This window comes from Ceratotherium simum, chromosome 18, assembly GCF_057802395.1.
Source record: "Ceratotherium simum simum isolate JZ-2026a chromosome 18, ASM5780239v1, whole genome shotgun sequence".
Classification (NCBI taxonomy): Eukaryota; Metazoa; Chordata; class Mammalia; order Perissodactyla; family Rhinocerotidae; genus Ceratotherium; species Ceratotherium simum.
Window position 1 is genome coordinate 8,849,400 of NC_141917.1, and position 24,112 is coordinate 8,873,511.

At 46.9% G+C, this 24,112-nt stretch overlaps 1 protein-coding gene across 1 annotated transcript; it reads left to right on the top strand.

Moving 5' to 3' along the window:
• Positions 1 to 24: 24 nt before the first annotated feature.
• On the top strand, positions 25 to 22,811 carry ROPN1L (rhophilin associated tail protein 1 like). Its single transcript, XM_087443124.1, has 5 exons — positions 25 to 6,774; positions 10,661 to 10,784; positions 11,962 to 12,123; positions 19,815 to 19,990; positions 21,668 to 22,811. Exons 1-5 carry the CDS (start codon positions 6,644 to 6,646, stop codon positions 21,729 to 21,731), a joined length of 657 nt encoding a protein of 218 aa, XP_087299250.1. The 5' UTR covers positions 25 to 6,643; the 3' UTR covers positions 21,732 to 22,811.
• Positions 22,812 to 24,112: the final 1,301 nt, after the last annotated feature.

The following is a 24,112-nucleotide window of genomic DNA, read 5'->3' on the forward strand; positions in this document are numbered from 1 at the left end:
TAGGTTGAATTGATGACTTTTTAAAACAGAGAAGGACTGGACATTTCTACATTGTATTGCATTTGCAAACACACACACACACCCTCACTCACTCACTCACTCACTGGAGAATGTAGTGCCAGTATAAGAACACTGGCACTTTTTTTTTTTGTGAGGAGATCAGCCCTGTGCTAACATCCGCCAATCCTCCTCTTTTTTTGCTGAGGAAGACTGGCCCTGGGCTAACATCTGTGCCCATCTTCCTCCACTTTATATGGGACGCCGCCACAGCATGGCTTGACAAGTGGTGCATGGGTGCACCCGGGATCCGAACCAGCGAACCCCGGGCCGCCGCAGCGGATCGCGCGCACTTAACTGCTTGCACCACCGGGCCGGCCCCAACACTGGCTCTTTTTTAAACTTCACAAGTTAGCTGCTTATTCTCATTTTCAGGATTGAGTATTTTCGGCTCTCTACCTACTGTGATTAGTTTTTTACATTGTAAAATTAAATGATTATGTTTAAAATACTCCTTTAGAATGTTACCTATTCAATCACCATCAAGAAAAGACAACAGTAAAATGTCTTACCACTAAAGTATTATTAAAAGCCTCATTTGTGGAGGTTCTCTGACTTCCTTGGCTGAGCTGTCTTGTATCTCCTTATTTAATTTGCCCTCAATCAGATGGTTTCCTTGCAGCCTGTTTACTGCCCTGTGTCATTTTTAAAACAGCCATCATGAGTAAGAGCTCCTTTCAAATAATCCCTGGCAATATCTTGGCATTAATACAACACAAGGATAAGACAGTATCTGTTCTCATTCTCTTCTGTTTTATATGAGTGCCTCATTTTGTAGTCGTGAAATTAATATAGTACCTTAAATGAAAATGTAATGACTGTAAGGCCTGGAAGTGACTGTTGTAGAAGCTAAATAGAATACTTAGTCATTTGGGACATCAATTTTTCTATTAAAGCAAACACCTTAGATACCCAGACTAATTTTATGTATATATTCTAAAATGCTCCCTTTTTTATATGGTTGGTTGTTGCCTCCTGAGTCGAGAGAACAAAATTGAATAAAGTGAATGTTAGTTGTAGCCTAGTTTTTTTGGTTTGTTTTTGCTTTATTGCAAGATTGCTTCAGAATTACAGACATGTGCATTATTGGTTAGCATAGGTAAGATAATCCAGATATTTTTTGATATAATAAGTATGTAAGAAAAAGAACTGAAGTTACATGTTATTATAGCCCCTCTGTTCGGTTTTCAGTATAAATTTAGAAATATAGTTGCAGAGGACACATCCCTCCTTTTCCCTCCCCACACTGTAATTATAGACCATCTTCACGGGGAAGAGTAAAGCCCCTCATCTTGGGCCACCCACCTCCGAGCCTCTGCTACAAGATCCAAATGTCAGAGCTTCACCGGGTTTTCTCTTTTAGATGGATACTTGAATAGAGTAAAACCAATCAAATCCATTTTATGTAAGTGTCTTTATGTGTCAAGAGAAAAAGGAAAGGATTGCATGAGGTTTTTTTCCTCTTTAGTGCCCTGTATAAAGAGAATGTTTTGTTTCTGATTTTTCTTTGTTTCTAAGTTCTCATTTTTTCTATGATTTTTTTTTAATGAAGTGTGTTTTTATTTATTTTAAATGCAGTAGTGGTAGGCGAAATGCTATTTAAACCATAGAGCATCTTTAATCTGTGAAATTGAAATTTTACAGCAAAGGAAATTGCGTGGTGAATCTCAGAAAGTGGCCGTTAATTTCCCCCTCCCACCCTGCACTGTGCAGCCACTCTTGTTGCAGACGTAGAACCCATATCACAAGTGGATTAAGGGTCTGAGGAAGTAACATTCTCCCTCCTTACCCTCCCTCATGTTTTGTTGGTGTCTGTTTTGTTTGCAGCACTGTACTTAGTACTGTAGTTGAATGAAGTATGGGGTCTGCCTTCAAGGAGCCCAGTTAGAGTGGAAAAGAACAGAAAAATGAGCAAAAGCTTCTGTTCTAGAGATGAATAAAATGCCACGAGGAACACAGAGAAAGGATCCACCTGGGGGAGTCTGTGATGACCTAGTGGCTGGCGCCCTTAATTACTGTTTTGTATATTTAGGCACCCCCCCCCCCCAGTTCCTCTTTCAGCCTCCTGCAGTCTACTTCCACTCAGTGCCACACTTCACTAAAACTATCAGTATCTCAACAGCCAATAACCTGGGTGGAGGTCCCTTTTTGTACCACTTTACATTGTTTAATCATCTTCTGAAATGTCTACCTTTACATATGTAACAGTGCCTGGGTCTTTCTGCTTCTCCATGTTTGTTCAGTAACTCTAGGACAGGAAGCTTCATGCCAGGAACCTCATTTCTTCACCCCTTTGTTCTTGGCTGAACTGCATCAGTCTCTTCTGCTAGCTGCACAAGTCCATTGGTCTGATGGAGCAGCATAGAGAGTCCAGAAATAGACCCACGTATATAAGGATAGCTGATTTTTGACAAAGGTGCAAAACGAATGGTGCTGGAATAATTAGACATCCAGATGCAAAATTAAAAATTGATCCATATCTCGATGCAAAAATGATCTCAAAATGGATTATAGTCTTAAACATAAAACCCCAAACTTTTGTATAACTTCTAGAAGAAAACAAAGGGGGAGGGGCCGGCCTGGTGGCGCAAGTGGTTAAGTGCATGCGCTCCCCTGCTGTGGCCAGGGGTTCGCTGGTTCGGATCCTGGGCACACACCGACGCACTGCTTGGCAAGCCAGGCTGTGATGGCATCCCATATAAAGTAGAGGAAGATGGGCATGGATGTTAGCCCACGGCCAGTCTTCCTCAGCAAAAAGAGGAGGATTGGCAGATGTTAGCTCAGGGCGGATCTTCCTCACAAAAAAAAAAAAAGGGGAAAATGATCAGCCTTGGGTTAGGCAAAGATTTAGATTAGATACAACCCTAAAAGCACAATCCAGAGAAGAAAAATGTGATGAATTGGACTTCATCAAAATTGAAAACATCTGCTCTTTGAAGTATACTGTTTAGAGAACAAAAAGACAAGCCATAGAATGACAGAAAATATTTGCAAAACATTGCTGATAAAGGACATACATTCAGAATATATAAAATAGTCTCAAAACACAATAGTAAGAAAATGCATTTGCCCATTTAAAAAATGAGAAGCTGTTCAACATCATTAGTCATTAGGAAAATGAAAATTAAAACCATAATGAGATACCACCACATATGTATTAGAGTGGCTAAAATGAAAAATACCACACCACGTGCTGGTGAGCATGTGGAGGAACTGAAACTCTCATATTCTGCCAGAGGGAATGTAAAATGGTACAACCTCTTTGGAAAATAGTTGGGCAGCTCTTAAAAAGTTAAAATGTGTACTTACCACTCCTAGTTATTTACGAAGAGAAAAGAATGCTTAAGTCCATGTGAAGACTTGTACATGAGTGTTCATGGTAGCTTTATCTGTGATAGCCCAAAGCTGGAAATAATCCTCATGCCCATCAACAGGTGAATGGATAAATGATTATCTATACAGTGAAATATTGCTCAGCAATAAAAAGGAATTAACTATTGATATACACAACATGGACAAATCTCAAAATAATTATGCTGAGTGAAAGTAGACCAAAAGTGTACTGCATGCTTTCATTTATGTAAATTCTATAAGATGCAAAGTAACCTACAGAAATCTATAGACAGCAGATCAGTGGAGGTGGGGTTGGTGAGGAGGGACTTGGAGGGATTTCAGAGGGGCATGAAAAAACGGGAGAGACAGATGTGCTCACTGTCTTGATGTGGTTCTGGTTTGACGTGTATATGTATGTCAAAAGTTACCGAATTGTACATTTTCAATTTGTGCCATTTGTTGCATGTTAATTACACCTCAATTTTAAAAAGTAAAACATGCTATGTTCATACATGGTCTCTAACGGACCACTTCATATCCTCTCTTTCCTCAAAGCTCCACCTTCTCATTTCTCACTTGGCTGATGATTTTTATTCTAATTTTACTGAGAGGATGGAAGCAATCAGAATGGAACTTTTCACAGGTTCACACCCTCTCTGACCCATCACCCCCTGTATTGAGTGTGCTCCAGGCAGCCTCCTTTTTCCCACAACAGGTCAAACCTTAGGAGCTTTGCACGTGCTATTTGCCATGCTTTAATGTTCTTAATCCAGGCTCTCTCCATCCTCCTCATTCCTTTACTGAAGTGTCATTCTTAGTGAGGCTTACCAAAAATTGCGGCTACTGGCGCATTCTTGTTTCCTCTTCTGCCTTATTTTTCTCTTTCATATTTATTAACATACTATACAGTTTACCTATTTTATTTATATTTGCATGTTTTCCCTCATTTGAATGTAAGCTCAGAGATTTTAAACTATTTGGGGATTACTAGTATATGCCAGAACAGTCTTTGGGACATATTTGGCATTCAGTAAATATTGTTGAGTAAGTAAATAAACGAATCAGCGGGAATCAAAATAATGTGTATAGGGTTAAAATAAAACCTGAAAGCCCTGTGCCGTTCCCCAGAGGTAACCGCTGTCAGTAGTTTAGTGCATGCTTCCAGACTGTGCTCTGCATAAACGTACGTTCGAAGGTCCTTCTGTCACAGGACAGGTGGCTGCTCCCCACCCTGCTCTATGGGGTGCTTGCTTTCATTTTATATTTCATGAACATCTTTTTATGTTAGTACATAAATAGCTACTCCATTTTAATATTTTTGCTGTATGTATTCCATTGTGTGGATAAGGCTACGGTTTTTTTTGTGTGTGTCTGAGGAAGATCAGCCCTGAGCTAACATCCGATGCCAATTCTCTTTTTGCTGAGGAAGATTGGCCCTGGGCTAACATCTGTGCCCATCTTCCTCTGCTTTACATGGGACGCTGCCACAGTGTGGCTTGACAAGCGGTGCGTCGGTGTGTGCCCGGGATCGGAACCTGGGGACCCTGGGCGGCGGAAGCGGAGCGCGTGCACTTGACCGCTATGCCACTGGCCAGCCCCAAGGCTATGTTTTTTTTAAGTTTTCTGACAGTTGACCCATTTTATTATATGCTATAGTAAACATTTCTGTCCTTATTACTTTACATACTCAGGCTAGTATTTCCGTAGGATAAATTCCTAGAAGATTGCAAAGTCATCAAAAATATTTAGTGCCAAATTGCACCCAAAATGTACTAATTAAGACTTCTCTGTCATCAGTGTATGAGATTCCTTCTTTTCCCATATCATTACCGACGTTAAATAGTGACTGTCTTCGGTTTCTGCTAATGCTGTTAATTTGATAACGTGCGTCTTTATTTGGTAGGTAAGTTATCGGGGCAGAGGAGTCATGGTTGGGGCTTGATGCCTGTAGGGAGGGACAGAGGGCTTGTTATCACTGGCCTCCTTGGAAATAGCTCGTTGGAGTTCTCCATCTTCCTGTCTAGAGGGGAGCGAGAGGAGGTGGGTGTGGCGGCCTCTTTCCTTCAGTGTGGCTATTAAGGGCGGCCGCAGCACCAGCCAGGAGGACACTCTTTACACCAGGGTTCACACCTTGCATGCTGCCGGTCGGCATCCACTAGAATGGGACAGTCTCTCCCACCCTTCTACCCAAAGCTCGTTTCGGAAGAGGTGGCTTATTTCCTTCAAGACCGAATCCGATTGGCTCAACCACCCTATCTTAGGAAAACAAGTTAAATAGACTCTTTCAGCTGGAAATCGCCCGCTGTCTAAACTCGACGTGGCTTTTAAACTGAGATCTGCAGAGTGCGTGCACTAAGGGGAACCGAGTGGGCAATGGGAGCTGCATGTGCGAAGGCGCCCAGGCTGGGATGTCGTGGACAAGCTGCCGGGGGCCGGTGCAGGATGAGCGAGGCGCTCCGGGAAGGCAGGGGCCAGATCCCTTCAGGGAGGCGCGTGCTGCCTGCACCGAACCAGCCCGCCAGACTTGAACGGCTTCCTACCTGGGAGGACCCGAGTCGTCTCGTCCCTAAGCTTCATGTAGCCCGAGCAGGGGGACGGGAGGTCCTTTTGCATTCGCCGCTCACATTCGGAGGTGGGAAATCGATCAGAAGGCCCCTTTCCCAGGGGAAACGTTCATCTCGTGCAGCTCTAAAAACTGTCGGTGGAAGTGGGGGGGGAGGGGTCCGGAGCCAGACTGCGCAAGCGCATTGCCTCCCGGACCCGCGCGGGCGTCGGTTGGGCCTCGGCCTGAGGCGTGTGCGCGTGCGCGGAGTCAGGGGCGGGGCCCGTGCGCGTCCCGGTTGCCTGGATACCACTGCGCTACAATAGCGGCGTGCGCTTCTGAGCCGGGTCTGGGCTGTCGCCAGAAGTGGCAGTTGGCCCTCATTTCCCGAGGAGCCCGAGGAGGCAGAGGTAGGAGCCCCCGCCAGCCGCCCGGGGCTCGCGAAGCCGGCCTCTTGGCCCGCCCCGAAACCCAGGACCCCGGCCCGGCCCCAGACCCTGGCCCCCATTCCGGTCCCAAACCCGGACCCACGGCCTGGCCCTAAATCCCAGCCCCCGGTCTGGCCCCAAATCCGAGGAAGGGCGTGCGGCCCCTGAGCCCCGCGGCCGTCGCGGCTCCCCCCGCCCCCCTCGGGCTCTAGAGGCTGGCCCACCGCCCTCCCCTCCAGCACACCTTGCTTCTTCCCAGCCTGGTCCCGGTCTGCGGGGAGCGATGCCGCTTCCCGATTCCACGTTCTGCGCGCAGCAGATCCACATTCCCCCAGAACTGCCGGACATCCTGAAGCAGTTCACCAAGGCTGCGATCCGCACCCAGCCCGCCGACGTGCTGCAGTGGTCCGCGGGGTAAGCGCCTCGGGGAGCCGGCCCGTCCACGTGCCCGGCCGTGCCTGGTGAATCTCCTTCCTGGAGCAGTGGGCCAACGCTCGGGACATTTAGTGTCCGCCAAAACTTTCACGTTACCGTTGGTGGTATCTACATCTAAGTGTCTATCCAGTAAGCATCATGGTTTATTGACCATGAGACCACAAATTAACAGCAAAATGCTCACTTATCTACAAAGTAATGACGACTCCATTGTTGGAGAGAGGTATTTATGCAGGTAGACTAAAACTTATAAAGCAATTGCATTGGGTAAAAGTTTCTGCGTTGTGTTATAAAATCAAACTATTACAGTCCCTTTATTTTATTTGTAAGATGATGTTTACACAGAGGAGCCTTATAGCTACGTTTCTTGGCCTCAGAGAATCCTCCCAGGGTTTTGTCCTGGTTGAGTTTATTGGAACCAGAACGACTGAGGTCGTACTGGGGTAATCATCTCAAGGCTGCTATAAGATTAAATTCTGCCCAGCCTAGTTCACAGCAAATGTGAGCCTTCACAGTTTCTTGCAGGAAACATTCTAACTGTTTCCAGGAACAGACATTCATAATTTTAAAGTTACAAGTCAACAGACCTTAGAACCATTAAAATAAACCTTTTTAATTTTACAGGAAAGCTTTTTGCCCTTTTTCAGTAAACAGATGTAGACACTCAATTTTTATGATCACAAAAATCAGTATAAGTATAAATTTAACTTACCTTTTTTACTAACCAGCATGTCAGATTTCTCTGACCTTCTCTAAACTGTGTAACCAAAGTGAATTAGTTTCCTATGACTGCTATAACAAATAACCATCAAACTTGATGGCTTTAAACAACAGACATTTATTGTCTTATAGTTCTGGAGGCCAAAAGCCCAAAACCAGTTTCACCAGGCTAGTCAAGATGTTGGCAGGGCTTTGTTCTCTCCGGAGGCTTTAGGGAGAATCCAGTCCGTTTCCTTGCCTTTTCTACCTTCTGGGGCTGCACTGTTTGTACTCTTAGGCTCATAGCCCCTTCCTCCATCTTTAAAGCCAGTAGTGTGAGATTTCCCTCTACTTCCCTCTTCTAGGGACACTAGTGATTGCATTTAGGACGCATCCAGATAATCCAGAATAATTTTCCCATCTCAAAATCCTCACATCTGCAGAGTCCCTGTTACCCCGTAAAGTAAGATATACAGGTGCCAGGATTAGGACCTGGATATCTTTAGGGCACTTATTGAACCTACCACACAAGGCTGCTTGTTAGTCCAGCCGTTGGCCTTCCGACAAACACTTCTGTCAGTTGCTTCTGGAAGATTCTCCCAAAGTGCCTGCCAAAAACTGATGGCCTCTGGCTTTAACCATTATTCAAGCCTAAATAAAAGACAGTAAGACTCATAAGAGTTTATTTGCACTCTACAGAATACTCCAAGATTTAGTCATTTTTTTCTTGGAACATTAAATTATATTTGGTAACACTTTAAAGACAACTATTTTAATCTGCACTTTAATTTAAAAGGCTTAATTGAGAACTTTCTGAATGTTCCATGCAACTAATTTCTCTCAAGAACGTTTTTGGAATTCAGGAGAAAAACCAAGCATTATCCGTTAAGTGGTGTGTGTGTAATGGGCTCGGATGTGTCCCAGCTCTCACAGAACAGGATCTGTTAGGGAGGGATGTTGTTCAGAAGAGAGTGAATTGGCCTCTGGAAGATTTCGTAGGCAGAGCTTGGGGTTAAGACAAGGCGAGGGTATTCCAGGAAGAAGACACAGCATAGAACAAAGGGGCAGTGACAGGAAGAAGAAAAACTAAGAACAAAGCAGAAAACCAGGGTGCATATGGAGGTGACTGCTCTGGAAGACTCAAGGAGGCGCTCAGGGTAGGGTTCTTTTCAAATGAGGTTTTCAGGCGGCAAAGGTGAGTCAGCCTGTGTACTCTGCTGTGATGCGACAGCTTGTTGGCTGTGCCTTATGTCCTCGAGCACTTGTGCATCACGCAGGGTGACGGAGGCAAGAATTGGTTGAGTGCTAGGCTGCTTTCACTCCCGTGTACCTGCAGGGAGCTAGCAGAGTATAACACAAGGTGGTCTTGCCACTAACGCAGGCTTGCTCAGCCTTAGCCCTATTGACACTTTGAAAGGAACAATTCTTTTTTTTTTTTTTGTGAGGAGGACCAGCGCTGAGCTAACATCTGCCAATCCCCCCCCCCTTTTTTTTTTGCTGAGGAAGACTGGCCCTGGGCTAACATCCATGCCCATCTTCCTCTACTTTATATGGGATGCCACCACAGCATGGCTCAACAAGCGGTGTGTTGGTGCGTGCCCGGGGTCCGAACTGGCGAACCCCGGGCCACCGCAGCGGAGCGCGCACACTTAACCGCTTGCGCCACCTGGCCGGCCCCTGGAAGGAACAATTCTTTGGGGGATGTGTCAGAGCAGAGGGTGGGGAGAAGGTAGGGGTGTCCTGGGCACTGTAGGATCCTTAGTAGCATCCTGGCCTGTGCCCACTGGATGCCAGTGGCACCATCCACCCCCTGTTGTGACAACCAAAAATGTCTCCAGAAATTGCCAGTGCCTTCTTGGCGAGGGGGCAGGACCAAAACTGCCCCCTGTTGAGAACCACTGACCTAGAGGCTGTATTGACCTTGGTGATGGGCTTGATCCGTTGTGACGAATAAATAAAGTCCATGAAATAGATAAAAACCCAATTAGAAACAATATGGCAAAACAGAGCACCATCCTTCAGCCTGGCTCTTTGGATCTTCAGGTCCACCTCTGTCCAGCTCATGCTGCCTTCGGTCTCACTTTCCCTCACACCAGTGAGTTAACAAAATATGACTGGAGTTGTCCTAAAAGCCTGAAAACAAAGTCGAATTTGAGGAGTGGAGAGAGAAAAAGGGGATAAGATATAAAATTTCTTTTAGCCTATCAAATATCTATTTATCTACGTTTTGTTACATATTCAGAGATGTTTCTAATTACTCATATCTTTTGAATTCTCACCCATGCCCTGGTGGGTGATTTTGTGTACATTTTCCTGGATATGTCATTTCTTTTTCTGGTGTTAGTCATTAGAGCAGCAAATGATGTGACTTCAGCAGCCGGTCACCTCTGACACGAGGTGCCCTAGGGGAGTGAGTTTTGCAGAAGACCCTGCCTCGCTCCCCACCCTCTCCTGACTTGTTGCGCCAAACTGTTCCCATGCCCCGCCTTGTCCCCAAGGTAAGCAGCAATATCCGTGTCCCAGAAAGGAACAATCAAGGGAAAAAATACTAAAAAAATACTAGGCAAGAACAGTGAGAGGTCGGGGAGGGGTGGCATCTGACTTAGCCCGGCGAGTAGAGCCGTCCGTTCCCAGTGGAGCAAAGGGGTGACTTCCCTGGCCCGGGCGCCTTAGAGTTGGATAGGCAGAGATGGTTAAGTCGAGCCTCTGCAGGAGCAGCAAGGCCAAGAAACGGTGAAACCAAGCCCCAAGTGTCAAAGTGGAATGGCTGGACCATGACGTTGCACTTGGACCACTGCAGGGCCCGGAATCTTCCACCTTCTCTGGCAGCATTTCAGGGCCACTCATGGCGTCAGCTTGATAAGAATAGCAGGAGTTTCGGGAGCCCTTGCTGAGCGCCATACTAAACCCTCTACGGGTATCTCGCTCAGTGCTCCCGGGAGCCCTAAGACCGGGACTGTCATTATCCCCGCTTTGCAGACAGAGAAACAGACGCACAGAAAGGGTTAATCAGGGAGCTAAGTGGAGGAGCCAGGGTTCTGAAGCCTGCCCTCCGATGCTGGAGCTCTCTTCCCTAATCACTGTCGCGTTGGGTCGTTTGAGCAACCTCATTAATTAAGGTGCTTTTTGTGTAGGACGAGCCTTCAGAGATGTCTGTTGTTGTTAGGTATTTTTCAGCCTTGTCAAGAGGAGATCCACTTCCTGTAAAAGACAGACTCGAAACGCCCTTGGCCACTCAGAAAACAGACACGGGCCTGACTCAAGGACTCCTGAAGGTTCTGCACAAGCAGGTATAGGAGAGTCTGTGTTATCAGTCAGCTTAACTTGAGACCAAGCACGGCCTGACGCATGACAGAACCACTGCCACCATCCATGCAAGTCCGCTTTCCCTGAGATAAACCTTCCAGCTTCACTCAAAGAAGGAATCATTGTATTCCGGGGCCTTTCTCCGGTTTAAAGAACCCAAAATAGCTATTCATGATTAGATTGTAGAAAATGCAGTATAATTTCTTTTAAATACGGTACCAAACTAAGATGCTAGATGCTGCTGGACTAAAAAAGTCTGAAAATAGGAAATTCTAGAAATGGGAGTTGCAAGTCTCTTCTTGAAATACATGTTTATAAAAATTGTGTTTATAAAAACATACTAAAGTGATGATCTGTTACTTTCTTAATCTGAAGGACGGCTGCCCCTGGGTGTCTGGTTCCAAGCCTGCAGGGAGCCTGAGCTTTGGTGTTCATAATGATTGGGTCGTATTGCTAAAAATGACATCAATGGTGTAACCTTGATTTTTAAAGTGACTTGTTCCCGTTATACATTTTGAAGTACTGTGCTTCTGTGCAGGATACATTGACTTCTGAGAAGAAGATTTTTCCATGGCTATCTTAAGGGAAAATGAATAACCATTGAAAGGGGTAGTTTGGGAAAAGACACACTAAAATTGCTCAAAGCTTTTTCACACAGAATACTATTAGCAGATAGCAGAAGTTATCAATTTTCGTTTGTTTACAATAGTAGAAGGAATACATTTATTTTCAGTTTTAAGATTTCTCCCATTTAACTGTTAACGTGTTAGGGGGTTGGATTTGAAATATTTTAATTTTATTTATTGAAGTTTATTTTTTATTGTGAAGTATTTCAGACAGACAATAGAGAACCATATCTGCAATATCTGTAGGCCCGTTTTATTAAGTCGTAACATAATGCTGTAATTGCTTCACAGTCTTTTTTTTTAAGAAATAAATTGTCAATATCTAGCTCACTGCCCCCTCCCTGCCCCGTCCACTCACCCACTGTGCACATTCCCACCCTCCCTCCCCAGGGCCAACCGCGTCATGAAGTCAAAGTTCACCTTTCCCTGAGTGGGGTTGAGTACTTGGAGTATGTTTAAGTATTCACAAGCATTATACTATCTCTCAGATTTTTTAAGCTTATATAAATTGTGTCATACTGTGTTTTCTAAACAGTGTAGCCACAAGGAATATGTGGAATTGGCAGATCTCGAGCAGAAATGGAAAAACTTGTGCCTGCCAGTAGAAAAATTCAGAGCTCTCTTGCAATTGGATCCTTGTGAAAACAAAATCGAGTGGATCAAATTTTTAGCGCTGGGATGTAGCATGCTTGGTGGGGTAGGTACCTATAAATAGCATCTTCATAATTCTGTGTAACTGCAGGCCTGGCTTAAGAATGCCTTAAGTGTTTCAGTGCCTGAAGGAAACACTTTCATTACTTTAGTAACTTTGTCTTAGAAAAGCGATTTTTTTCAGATGCCTATTGTATTTTCAGGTGTTTAGTTATTTTAATTTACAGAAGTTATAGACTTATGAATACCTCAGTTTAAAAGATGTTAACAGTAGATAAAATATATAGATACTGTTAAAATGTATTTAGGTTTTAGAAGAGAATGCATCCATGACTTTTTATTCAACTACACATAATTCGTTACACTGATAATATCTGTTTTTCTCATCAGTGGAAAGAGACATAAAATTATCTTATACTTTAGTTAAAATCTATTATTAGTAACTAACAGATACAGTGCAACTTTGCTTAAAGTACAATGCAAACGACTTAGGGATGGAGACACAGACACCCCTGGAATTCATGAGGTGAGCGCGTTTGCGTTTGTGAAACGGAGGTCGGGTAGTGGTGCTGGGGCTGGGGGACATGGGCAGAAATTCCTTTGGAAGTTCAGGATCTCTCTCTCCAGCTCTGTTGCTCTGTGAGACACGGGGCTGAGTAGAGGGAGCGTTGAACTTGAAGCTTGTGAAGAGAGCAGGTGAGAAGAGAGAACAGGCTCTCTTGACTGCAGAGATGAGCATTTGTTTATCTTCTCCCCTCATTCTTTGGACACCAAAGTACATAACTGGATAATTCATGACCCTTGCCCCATGGTGCACACTCATCTTCAGCCCATGCGTGAGCCTCTTTAATTTTTAAAAATTACTTCGTGTAATAAACCCCCATGAACTACGACCCTGCGTGATCACTGACAGTAACCTGCAACTACCTGTCTTCTCTTCCGCCGTCCACCTGCCTCCCCCGCCGGAAGCGTCAGCTGTCCTGAATCCCGTGCTTCCCTTTTATCACGTGTATTCTCCAAGAAATACATTATTTAATTTTAGTTGGTTTTAACTTTATGAAAAGATAATTATGTTGTTAGTAATCATCTGGAAGTTTTCTCATTCCCAATTAGATTTCTGTATTTATTCATTTGTGTCACCACATACCGCTCTAGTTCATTCGTTTTCTCTGCTGTGTAATATCCACTGTGCGATGTACTGGGTCTGTTAGTAGCCCCAGTGAGAAACTCTGGAACCCCAGTAAAGTCAGGTGTTAGACTGGTCATTGCATAATGAGCACGTTTGTTGTGTAACTGCCCCAAGGCAGTGTTTCTGGTCAGCCATAGAGAGGGCGGTCAGCCCTGGGCTGATCGTGCCGAGGGCCGGACCCTGGCAGACCAAGGAGCCTCCGTAGCAGACACATGCTCAGATGTCACCAGGGGAGTGTCTCAGTGGGGTGTGGAATTGGGAAGGACAAAGACAAATTTAATTATTGGAGAAAATTTTATGTTGCTTTGTTCATCCGGAACTCTGTGAAAGCAAGATTTTAATTGTATAAAATTAACGCCTAATATTTGAATTAATGTTTATGGTTTGTGCCTCTAAACTTCGTTGTGAAATTCGTTGTGAAACTTAGATTTTAATGATAATGAGAAAGTAGAATTTTTCCTATTTTTGGGATCCATCTTTGTAATTGGTGCTCCTTCATCAGGAAAATTAGGCTCTAGGTTTAGAACTGGACGGAGTCTGTTTTGGAAGATAGAATCTCATGCATGTGTGGCCTGGGACTCTAGATGGAGACATTTTGTTAAAGATAGCGCTTCACCCTCTTAAACTGAATACTGGGGAAGGGACGTGAAATACAGCATACGTGTTTCTCTTTTCGTCCTATAATATGGCACTTATCCCCGTCGGCCAATGTGGGACCTGCCCTGTCCCCTAACTAAGCCACCTTTGCAGTTGTGTTGCCGTTGGCCCTGACTCTCTCCTGGCGCCAGTGGCCCCCTTCCTGTGGTGGGAAGCCACGGCCGTCCTCCGCTGTGGTCCTGCTGGACTTGGGGATGAGCTTTTCCTCCCCCGCCCAGTCCGGTTCACAGCCTGGGGTGCCTGCCCGGCCCTGGCCTCCCCCACCCCACAAATGCAAAACCAGAGTTCAAACAGTGCCCCCCGTCTGCCCTCGGTCTGCGGGTCAGGGAGGCCCTGGGGGAGCCCTGCCTTGTTGACGCCACTGTGTGCCCATGATGGCCACAGGTGCACAGGTTAGCTTGACAGTGCACGAAGAACGCGATGCAGTGACCTCCAGGAGAAGATTCTTGATGTAGTTTGTAGTAGATAATCTTAGCATTTCTCTTCATGCTAAAAAAAAAAACCCCAAAACCAAAAACCTTTGAAAAGGAGGAAACAGGAGAAGCGAGATGATGTGGAGTACTTTGTAGTGGGTTACTGCCTGTTCCCTTTTGTCCACGTAGGTTTCTGTAGAATTGGCATCTAGTTGCTCTGCGTCAGCACCAGAGACCATTCCTGCCACTGCGTCCACGGCGCCTGCATGGCTTGTGGTGGATGCCTTCTCCGCGCTCTTCAATTTCTCTTCAGAATCACTCCAGTCAGGTGGATAGAGTTTAAGGTCTCTACAAAGACTATAACCTCTGCGTAAATTTCTGAGTCATACGTATCATTCATTCACTCATTCATTCCACACATGTTTATCAGCACTGCTTTGTGCTGGGCCCTGTTCTGAGTGCTGAGGGTTCTGGAGTGAACAGGAGAGGCAGACGCCCCTCTGCCCTCGGAGCTGACCTTGTATTGTATCCCTGAAGCACTGAGTGCTGCTCCAGCTGTCACATTGGAAGCCGCAGATGGGGTTAAGGGGTGCAGTGGGCTGCCCCAGGCGGGCGGGTATGAGCACGTTAGTGATTCTCTCCTGTTCCCCAAGGCCTCCGTGTGCTCGCCTGGTGAAATGATCACATTTCATGTTGTGACTTTTATCTGTACATTTCTGCAGCGCCATCAATAGTCCCAAGCATTAAAGCAGTGGATCACAATTTTCATTTTGCTTCTTTTTTTTTGGTAAGGAAGATTAGCTCTGAGCTAACATCTGTTGCCAGTCCTCATCTTTTTCCTGAGGAAGATTGACCCTGGGCTAACATTCGTGCTCATCTTCCTCTACTTTATATGCGGGACGCCTGCCACAGCATGGCTTGATAAGGGGTGTGTAGGTCCATGCCCAGGATCTGAACCCATGAGCCCTGGGCTGCCAAAGCAGAGGATGTGAACTTAACCACTATGCCCACCGGGCCAGTCCCTCATTTTGCTTTTTAAGTATGGTGATCTTTTTTTTTTAACATAGAAATTGTGAACCATGTCCCCCATCCCCCCACACACTGACTGAGAAAGTCCATCACAAGCAACCCGACTCTAGTTGGGCTTTGAAAAGCGTTTGAACTTTGTTAATCACAAGAGCATCTCTCTATGTTTACAACTGCAAATACAGATGTGTGTGATGTAATTTTCCATCCGAACATATTGCTTAGGACAATGGGCATCATTTCTAGGGTTCTTGCCGTGGGCAGTAATGTTTGGAGCCCTTGCTATGCTCTTTAACCCTCCAACAACCCTCTGAGGAAGGTCCTTTCTCCAGTCCTGGGATGGTGAACTTCGAGATGGAAGTGACTCAGGTTGCACGTGGTCCAGAGGGATTCGAACTCCGTCCACGGGCTCCAGAGCTGCTGCTACCAGTGCTTGGACCCGGGATGTAGGGACCCCTCCTAGTGACGCTGTAGCCCAAGGAGTGTGCTGCCCACAGGTTGGGACCACCGTGTGAGAGCCTGAAATCTCCTGTCTCAGAGAATAACAACTCCTAAGGATTATCACTAATATCATTTTATATCCTAAAGTGACTTACACCCTAAAAGACTTTCAGTGTCGGCCTCCTCACAACAGTTGCTTTGGAGTTCTTAGAGCATCATCCATGTACAGCTGTGCTTCCGTGTGTTGGATTTGGTGTCTCTGACCCATCGGGGCACCTGTTGGCCCAAAGTGGCGGCCCCCGGCCAGGAGTGGAGGCGGCATCCTTCCACTTTCCATTCACGTTTCCCCAGCTAGGCCTCGAAAGCCCTTTCTGAAATGCCCAGGATGATTCTTTTTAACCCCCGTGACCAGTGAAAAGATACAGCCACCTACCGTGAGTGTGAGCCTCAGGCTGCAGACGTGTTCAGGAACTGCCTCCCACAAGGAAGGGGCTGCTCTCGGGCCCCTGGGCTCACCTCCCCCAGCACCAGGTACCCCACTGCTGGAGGAGAGGGGAGGTGGGGCGCGCTCACCCCCCACGCCTTTCCCCTGGTTGTCACAGCTCACATCTGATCCGCACGAGTCAGCGGATGCTGGACGTGGTGGCCCCTCCATTCCTTTCCAAGACAATGACAGGGCAGCGTGGGGCTGAAGGGATGGGCTTCACTCTAGGACTGGGTCCCACCTGCCTGGAGAGTGTGGTCTCCCACCCCTCTGCCACAAGCCCCAGAACCATGTGAGGATAAGAAAATAAAAAGACAAGGATCACAGGCTTCTACTAAATGAGATTTTGGGGTTAGTACCACTGCTTGACCTCGGGTCTCCCTCCTGAGCAGGGTCAGGCCACACCTCAGGGAGCGAGACTCACTCTGTTCTTATTCTATTTAAAGGGGTCAGTCAAGATCGTGTTCTTCTTTTTATTTCCCTGCTAGCAAAAAGAGACACTTTGGGAGCTGTGAGGTGGCTCTGTGTTGTCACGAGAGCAGCTAAAATTCTCAAAGTGAAAAACCCCACAGAAGCGGCACGACGCAGATGCTCAGGAAGCAGTAGGCGCCTCCGTGCGTGTTTTCCACGTGTCTCCATGTTAACTTCAGATGACAGCTCGGGTGTAAATGCGGCTAAAACAAAGTGTAGCCTGTTGTCCCCGCTCCCGGGACATCTTATGTACCTGACAATAAATTGGCAACAGGCACATTAGGAGGGGGGCCGCCTGCCATGGAGGGGGTTCTTCTGGCTGGTGAGCAAGCAGCCTTACTACCTACAACCCTTTGCAATTGAGAAATCTGTTTATAAGAAACAGAACTCTCAGTACAAAACCAGGCAAGTTGCTTTATGAATCCCTTTGGATATAAAAATTTCTGCAAATCTTATTGTCAGGAATGTTAACACCGATAATGTCATCATGCCTTTGCAGAAGGCAGTGATACTAGAATGTTTTGATGTATTTTTTCCTTAAATACCTCTTCCTCGGAAGCTTTTGAACATGACGTTACTGGATCTCGTCTGCCTGCTCCTCGCCAGCTGCCCCCTCCTCCACCTCATCTTACGGAGGCGCCGCGCTTCCGCACTCAGTGATGACTTTCTTCCACGTGTGTGGGATCCAAAAGCAAAATTTGGCACAACAACATGTCTTTGAAAAGTTTCAAGCAAGGAGCATGTATTGTAAAACACACAACTTTATTTTCCCCAAGCTCTCTCTCAAGGACAGTCTGACTTGTGCTGTGTCCTTAGAGAAATGCTGCTGCTCTGCAGAATGAATACAGTCGATTTTCCTCATTAGAGCATCATTCTGCCCCGAGAGGTAGACTAACATCACAACTGTGCTATACGCCCCCGGCATTCCACACGCTAGGGCCGTCAGTCCCAGGTTGCATGGGAAGTGGCTTTCCAGACGCCCCCGAGACCCATCTGACGGTGATGGGGGGATCTGTTCTGTTCAGGCCTTCACCTCCTCCAGCCAAATGCCTGGAATCCCAGAATGTGGCGACATGTCTGCCCCTGTCACTCACTCCCTGAGCCAGCCCAGCGGCTGTTAGCAGTGGTGGAATGTGGTGGTCTGGGGACATGTTCAGGAGGCCGACTGCCTGCATTCCAGGCCCAGCTGGCTTACCTTGGGCAAGTTACTTAGCCTCTCTGGGCCCCACTGTCCTCGGGTCACACGGTTGCTGTGAGGAGTAAAGGAGATGCCGAGTCAAGCTCTCAGACGGTGCCTGGCCCATGGCAAGTGCTGGTGATCAGTAGTGTTCTGTGCAAGAACCCCATTTCAGTCCTGCTGCATTTCCCCTCCCCCTGCCGGAAGCACAAGGTGATTTTTCTCTGGTATTTACTGTGAGAACCTGGTCGAGCTCCTGGGGCTTTGAAGAAGCAAGCCATGACGTTGTGAGGGGGCCTGCAGAGAGGGCCACGTGTCCAGGAACTGCAGGCCACCTTTAGGAGCCTAGGGTGGCCTCCAGCCAATGGCCAGCAAGAAGCTCGGCCCCTCAGTCCTACAGCCAACAACGTAAGTGAGGTCGGAAGTGGATCCATCACCAGTCAAGCTTCCAGATGAGAACCGAACCCTGGCCAGCACCTGGACTGGAGCCTCGAGGAGGACCCGGCTAAGCTGTGCCCAGACTCCTGACCCACAGACGCCGGGAGATGATATTGTGGGTTTTTTTTTTTTTAAAAAGACCTGGCTCCAGCCCTTCGCACGTCGTTAAGGACGTCAGATTTGTTTCCCCACAGTTGCTGTCCAGTCAAGCAGGGCCCTGCCCCTGCAGCTTTCCTCTGGGAACGATCCTCGGTACCCATCCCACCGGTTTTTTCTTGCTCTTTCCTCCTTCTAAGTGCAGCCCAGATTCACCCCACAGGAACTTCCCAGGAGGATTCTTGTCTGTTTTCGGAGGCTTGCTGCAAATATCAATTCCACGTTGTCTGCACTTTGTGCTCCCTGGAGGGGGCAGCCTGCTAAATGGTGACAGCCTGCTGTCTGCAGGGAGTAGGGGCCCCCCTTATTTGCAGTGCTTGCCCATGAATGTGGTGTAAACACTCCCACCACAGCTGAGTTCAAGCTACCAGTGTGAGATCAACCATCTCACAGAAGTCCCGGAAATTTCACAGTCGACTCGCAGGAGCCTCTCGCACTACACTGCCGCACGCGCTCCTGTGTGTGCAAGCTTTGGCCCCTTCTACTCCTCCAAGATGCTGCTGTGAAGTCACCAGGGAGCAGACAAAATCCAGTATTAGAACCAGCCCTCGTCTTTGTGGGCCTTTCCGGTGTGATTGACGTAGGCGATGGCTCCCCCCACCCTGAATGTGTTTCCTCACGCCCTCGTGTCCTGAAAGGGAGGGTGGGCATGCTCTGGAAGCCTATGCCATGTGGGGGTGGGAAGGCTTCCCTGAGGATGGGCGTTCAGGCTGAAAGTCAAGGATGTTGGCCAGGGTAGGGTGGGGGTGACTGACCCAGGCAGAGGGGGCGAGCATGAGGGAGATGCAGTGTGCAGGGGAGAAGGGCATGGTGCGCTCCGGAGCTGAGACAGGGCCCAGAGCCCGACAGGCAGGCGGGCGTCAGCAGGGCTCACGGGGCCACCACTCTGCCAGCCCCCACCCTCCACAAGTGGTCCTTCTGGAGGACCGTTTGTGCCACCCCTGGGTATGTCGTGAGGCTGGAGGGACTGGAGGTTCTGCATTGGCTTAGAAAGTCCGTCTTTAATGGGAGTGATGCTTCCTCTGTCCTTGCAAGTCATTCCCATTTTAATATAAAACCTCGGAATTAAAACTTTTTCAGGCCAATTGCATCCTGATCAAACTTTTCCTTTTTTTTCTTTCTGTATGGCGATTATAAATTCACCTAGTTCCTAATTTAGATGAACATACTTTTTGAAGAATTTCTGAAAGATACACTTGAGTGTTTATTCTGCTGGTATCTTTGCTTTCGATTTTAGCAAATCCAAGTAGTAATTGTTTCCCGCCCTGGTCTGTGGTGTTTCTAGTCCTTAAACACTGCGATGAAGCACCTGTGTGAGATCCTGACCGTGGACCCCGAGGGCGGGCCTGCTCGCATCCCGTATGAGACGTTCTCCTACGTCTATCGATATCTGTCCAGACTGGACTCAGATATCCCCGAGGCGGACACGGAGTCCTATCTTGCCACTCTAAAGGAAAACGTGTAAGTCTTGGCACTCCCAAATTCAGGTGCAGTGACCATTAGAGAACTTCTTTCTCTCCCTTTTCTCTTTTCTCAGAAGCTTTGTTGCAGCGAATCCCGCCTCTGATGGAGGGGAAGCTGCACCCGTTGTGCTGGGCTGTGCTAAGTGGTGCTGAGGAGAGCTGACCCGCGGGAGGCGGCTTTCCCTCACTGTGGCTCAGGGCAGTGCGGGATTTGAGTCTGCTCCTCTTCAGACTCAGAGGGAGGAGGTTTATCCTGTCTTTAAGAAAAGTTTATCCAGAATTTATCTTGATTCTTAAGTATAGTGTGTCAAATGGTTTAAAATCATAGCATGCTGAAAAAAGGTAGAATTTATTTATCAACAGTGAGACACAGACATGGGTTCCTGCAGGAGGAAGGCGGGACTTCACGCCTTGGTTCCTAAACATTTGTTGGGTGCTGGCTGTGGGCCCCCATACCTGCTTCCTGGGGGGACACGAGGGAGAGCAGCCCTGGGGGGCCGGTGGGGCGGCGGTGGCAACCCTGGGCTGTGGCTCCACAGAGGAGGGACCTGCAGCCCAGACCCCTGGACGAGGCTCGAGCCTCCTCTGAGGGTGGTGCTTGTGCTGCTGAGGGGTCAAGCTGAGGAAGCCCGGTGATGAGAGGGAAGGGGGGTCTAGGTGAGGCGGGAACGAGCCCGGCTCCCCAGCCTCCAGCCCCACGAGAGACTGGGCTCCTGAGGCCTTCCAGCACCTCCCAGGCCACAGCCCCTAAAGTGCCCACGTGAACAGTTGTCCCTGGGCCCCACATCTTTCATCTTGAGCTGTTTGCCCACAACACACGTTTATGGAGCGCCCGCTGTGTGTCAGGCAGGGTCCAGGGCCGGGATGCGGTCTGTGGGTCAGATCGCACCCTGGCCCCATGGAGCTGTGAGCACAGACAGCAGACAGATACTGCAGACATGCAGATACTGAGATGGCAGGCGGGGTGAGGGCCATGAGGACAAGGAGCCAGGGACACGGGAGAGTCAGGGAGTCTGAGAGGGAGGCTGGTCCAGGAGGACACACCCCTGCTCGCCTGGCCCTTGAGAAGGCCCGTAGACTATTGTCAATGCCGAAGTTTCATTGACAAGACAGTTCTTTGAGTTTTACTGGACCAGCTTTTTAAATAGAAGGATACTTTTGTTACACTAGTGACTAAAATTTGAGTTGTCAATAAAGAAAAATCTATAAATACAGTACCGATTTTTTCACCTAGAAATAAGTGCCCATTTTTGTACAAGAAAATAGAATGCTTTATTTATTTTTTATTTTTTTGTGAGGAAGATCGGCCCTGAGCTAACATCTGCCAATCCTCCTCTTTTTGCTGAGGAAGACTGGCCCTGGGCTAACATCCATGCTCATCTTCCTCCACTTTATATGGGACGCTGCCACAGCATGGCTTGACAAGTGGTGCGTCGGTGCCCGCCTGGGATCCGAACCGGCGAACCCTGGGCCGCTGCAGCGGAGCGCGAGCACTTAACTGCTTGTGCCACCGGGCCGGCCCCAGAATGCTTAATTTTTTGAGGTAAGATTTAGTGATTAGAGATCATACATAATCAATTTTTTTTGGTAAAACTTTTAAATTATATTGTTTCATAAAAATGTTATTGTGTGCTGTGAGAAATTACTAATAAGTGTCTTTGTTTTTCCAATTTAGAGACTCTAGAAAGAGTGGCATGATAGCACTTTCAGATTTCTTTGTTCTGAAGAGGAAAATCTAGAAAACCTCGAAAAGAAAACTCGGAAGACATAGGCCATTAATTCAGAGAAGAACCTATTTTAATGCCAAAACAGTGATTTTTAAAACCTTGGCACCAAATACAACTTGTTATTAACCACATCCATACATAGTGTGCGTTTTTCTCATAGTGGAAATTTAGGGGGACCAGTGCGTCACGGGAGCCTATTGAATGACTGCTCTGTACCCTGTTCTTGTAAAAACCTTAAATGTAAACCATTCATAGCAGTAAAATGATCTATTTGAGTAAAACAATCTATTTAGATGCTACAGAGTAGCGAGGGGGATGGGCAGTTTAAAGCAGGCTGTTCTTTTTCTTCATTCGAAGCTCTGGACCCCCAGGAATGAGGATGCTCTTTGCTCCCACACCTAAGACTCCTGAGGAAGAAAGTCTTCCGCTAACCTGGATCTTTTCTGCGGGAGGTGGGCCTGGGCACTTCCGCTGGCTGGGAAAGCGTGTATGGCCGGGAGGCCAGCCAGGCAAGCAGTATGGTCCCCTGAACAGAAGGAAGCACCCAGGCTCCTCTGTTTTCTTTCTTTATATAAAGTCTTCAAAACGACAGTGCCAATTTATACATCTTACATTATCTTTCTGAGCACTTGGGAATGGTTTGGCTTGTTGGTTCTCTGCAGATTGGCCACCGTGCTAATAAAACGTTTTCGGTGCTCAAAGACTTGTGAAAACGCAGAGTTATGAGAAATACTTGGCTATTATCTAAAAAAGTGTTCCATTGTGCGCACTGAGATGTGTAAAGTGTATTTTTCATCTAGACACCAAACTACCTTATCTGAGATGGTCATTTGCCTGGACTTTTGGTCACCCTCCCCGTGAATAGACAATGAAGAGATTATTCATAAAATTACAAGTAACTTGTCGGAGTTGGGGTTGTAAAAGCTTTTACAATTTTTAAATTGCTTTAAACTCTATCAAGACTTGACTTCCCCAAAGAATTTAAATATTTTTCTCCTTAACTATAATGCCTCAATACCTGAGAAAGAAGAAAAGAAACCTTAGATTTTGTGTAAGTGCAATTGGAAGTCATGTTGCGTGAGTAGCTGGGCTGGGGTGGGGGTGGGGGGATGTGCTGCAGAGAAAAGGGGCGCACAGAAGACCCCACACAGGCTACCCTCCACTCGCCACAGCCCCGAGGAAAGGCAGGTAAAGAGTTTGTGTTCTTTTAAGCCAGAACATCAGCCACCTCAGGAGAGCACACACGCAGTAGAGCGCATGGTTTGTTTGCAATTTGAGAAGAGACACTGGCCTGCTGTCAGTCAGGAGAGAGAAAAGGGAAAATTGAATATAAGGAGTTAACAGCTGCTCCCTCAGAGGGGACAGTGAAGGACCAAGGACTTAGCAGAGCCTCCCCCACCCCGAAGCTGGAGCTAGACACCACAGGACATGGCACAGTCTGCAGAAGTGACCTGCTGTTGCTGAGGGTTTGTATGGGCTGAGCTGCCCGGAGTGCCTCTGGGTGCAGAGACGCCCTGGAGCCATCAGAGGTCTGCCGGCTTCCTGCGGGAGTGAAAAATGAGGACCAACAGCTGGGAGGGAAGTGTGCTCTGCCACTCTGGCCTTGCATGTCCCTCCAGTGCTAGACTGTTGTCAAAGTTGAACGTGGAACTAGCCGGCAAGGAAATTTGAGGTCTAAAGGCCACAAAGAAGCTTGTTTGAACACGCATGTCCTCAGGGAATATTGTTCCAACGAACCCTTCCGGGGAACCTGATAGAGAAAGAGTTTCAGACAACCAAAGAGATTGGAGCGGTCAGCATAAGGACCAGTAGGGAGCACTGAATATATATTGATCTGTAGAACTAAGGCTAAATGATGGTTAGAAGGGATATGCTGTAGTGTATAATGTCTGTATGCTCTGACAATGTAGGTGTATAACAGCTATCAAAAGTTTGGAGACTGGAAAGTCTGTATAAAAAGAGTCTATTTGCTGATTGCCGTATAATTATTAACTGGAACTAAAACGACATTCATATCAGATACAGGGGAATGGAGAGGGAAGAAGAGCTTATTGGCCAGTTTCGGTATTGATCACAGAGAACCAACACACAGTAGCTGAAAAAGAAAAGACTACAGGTATTATATACAGAGATATATGGTAATCATTACAGCAATGTTACAAACCTTCTTAAATACCAGTATTAATAGATAGATAGGTAGGTAGATAGAGAGAACAGCGGAAGGCTAAACCATAAAATAAAACATGTTTATGGATAGGAGGAGAGAGGGAATGGGATGGAGGAGGCAGAACTTGAAGCTGGACTTCTCTGATACCTTTTCATTGATTTGATTTTGGAATCCTGTAAATCTTTTACATAATTATAAAACAAAATTACATTAAAAAAAAGAAATC

Bases quoted from the DNA above. Each gene is read 5' to 3' on its own strand.
- ROPN1L (XM_087443124.1), top strand. From the start codon at position 6,644: ATGCCGCTTCCCGATTCCACGTTCTGCGCGCAGCAGATCCACATTCCC. The intron at 10,785-11,961 runs GTATAGGAGAGT...TTTTCTAAACAG, and splicing joins TGAAGGTTCTGCACAAGCAG to TGTAGCCACAAGGAATATGT. The intron at 12,124-19,814 runs GTAGGTACCTAT...TGGTGTTTCTAG, and splicing joins GATGTAGCATGCTTGGTGGG to TCCTTAAACACTGCGATGAA.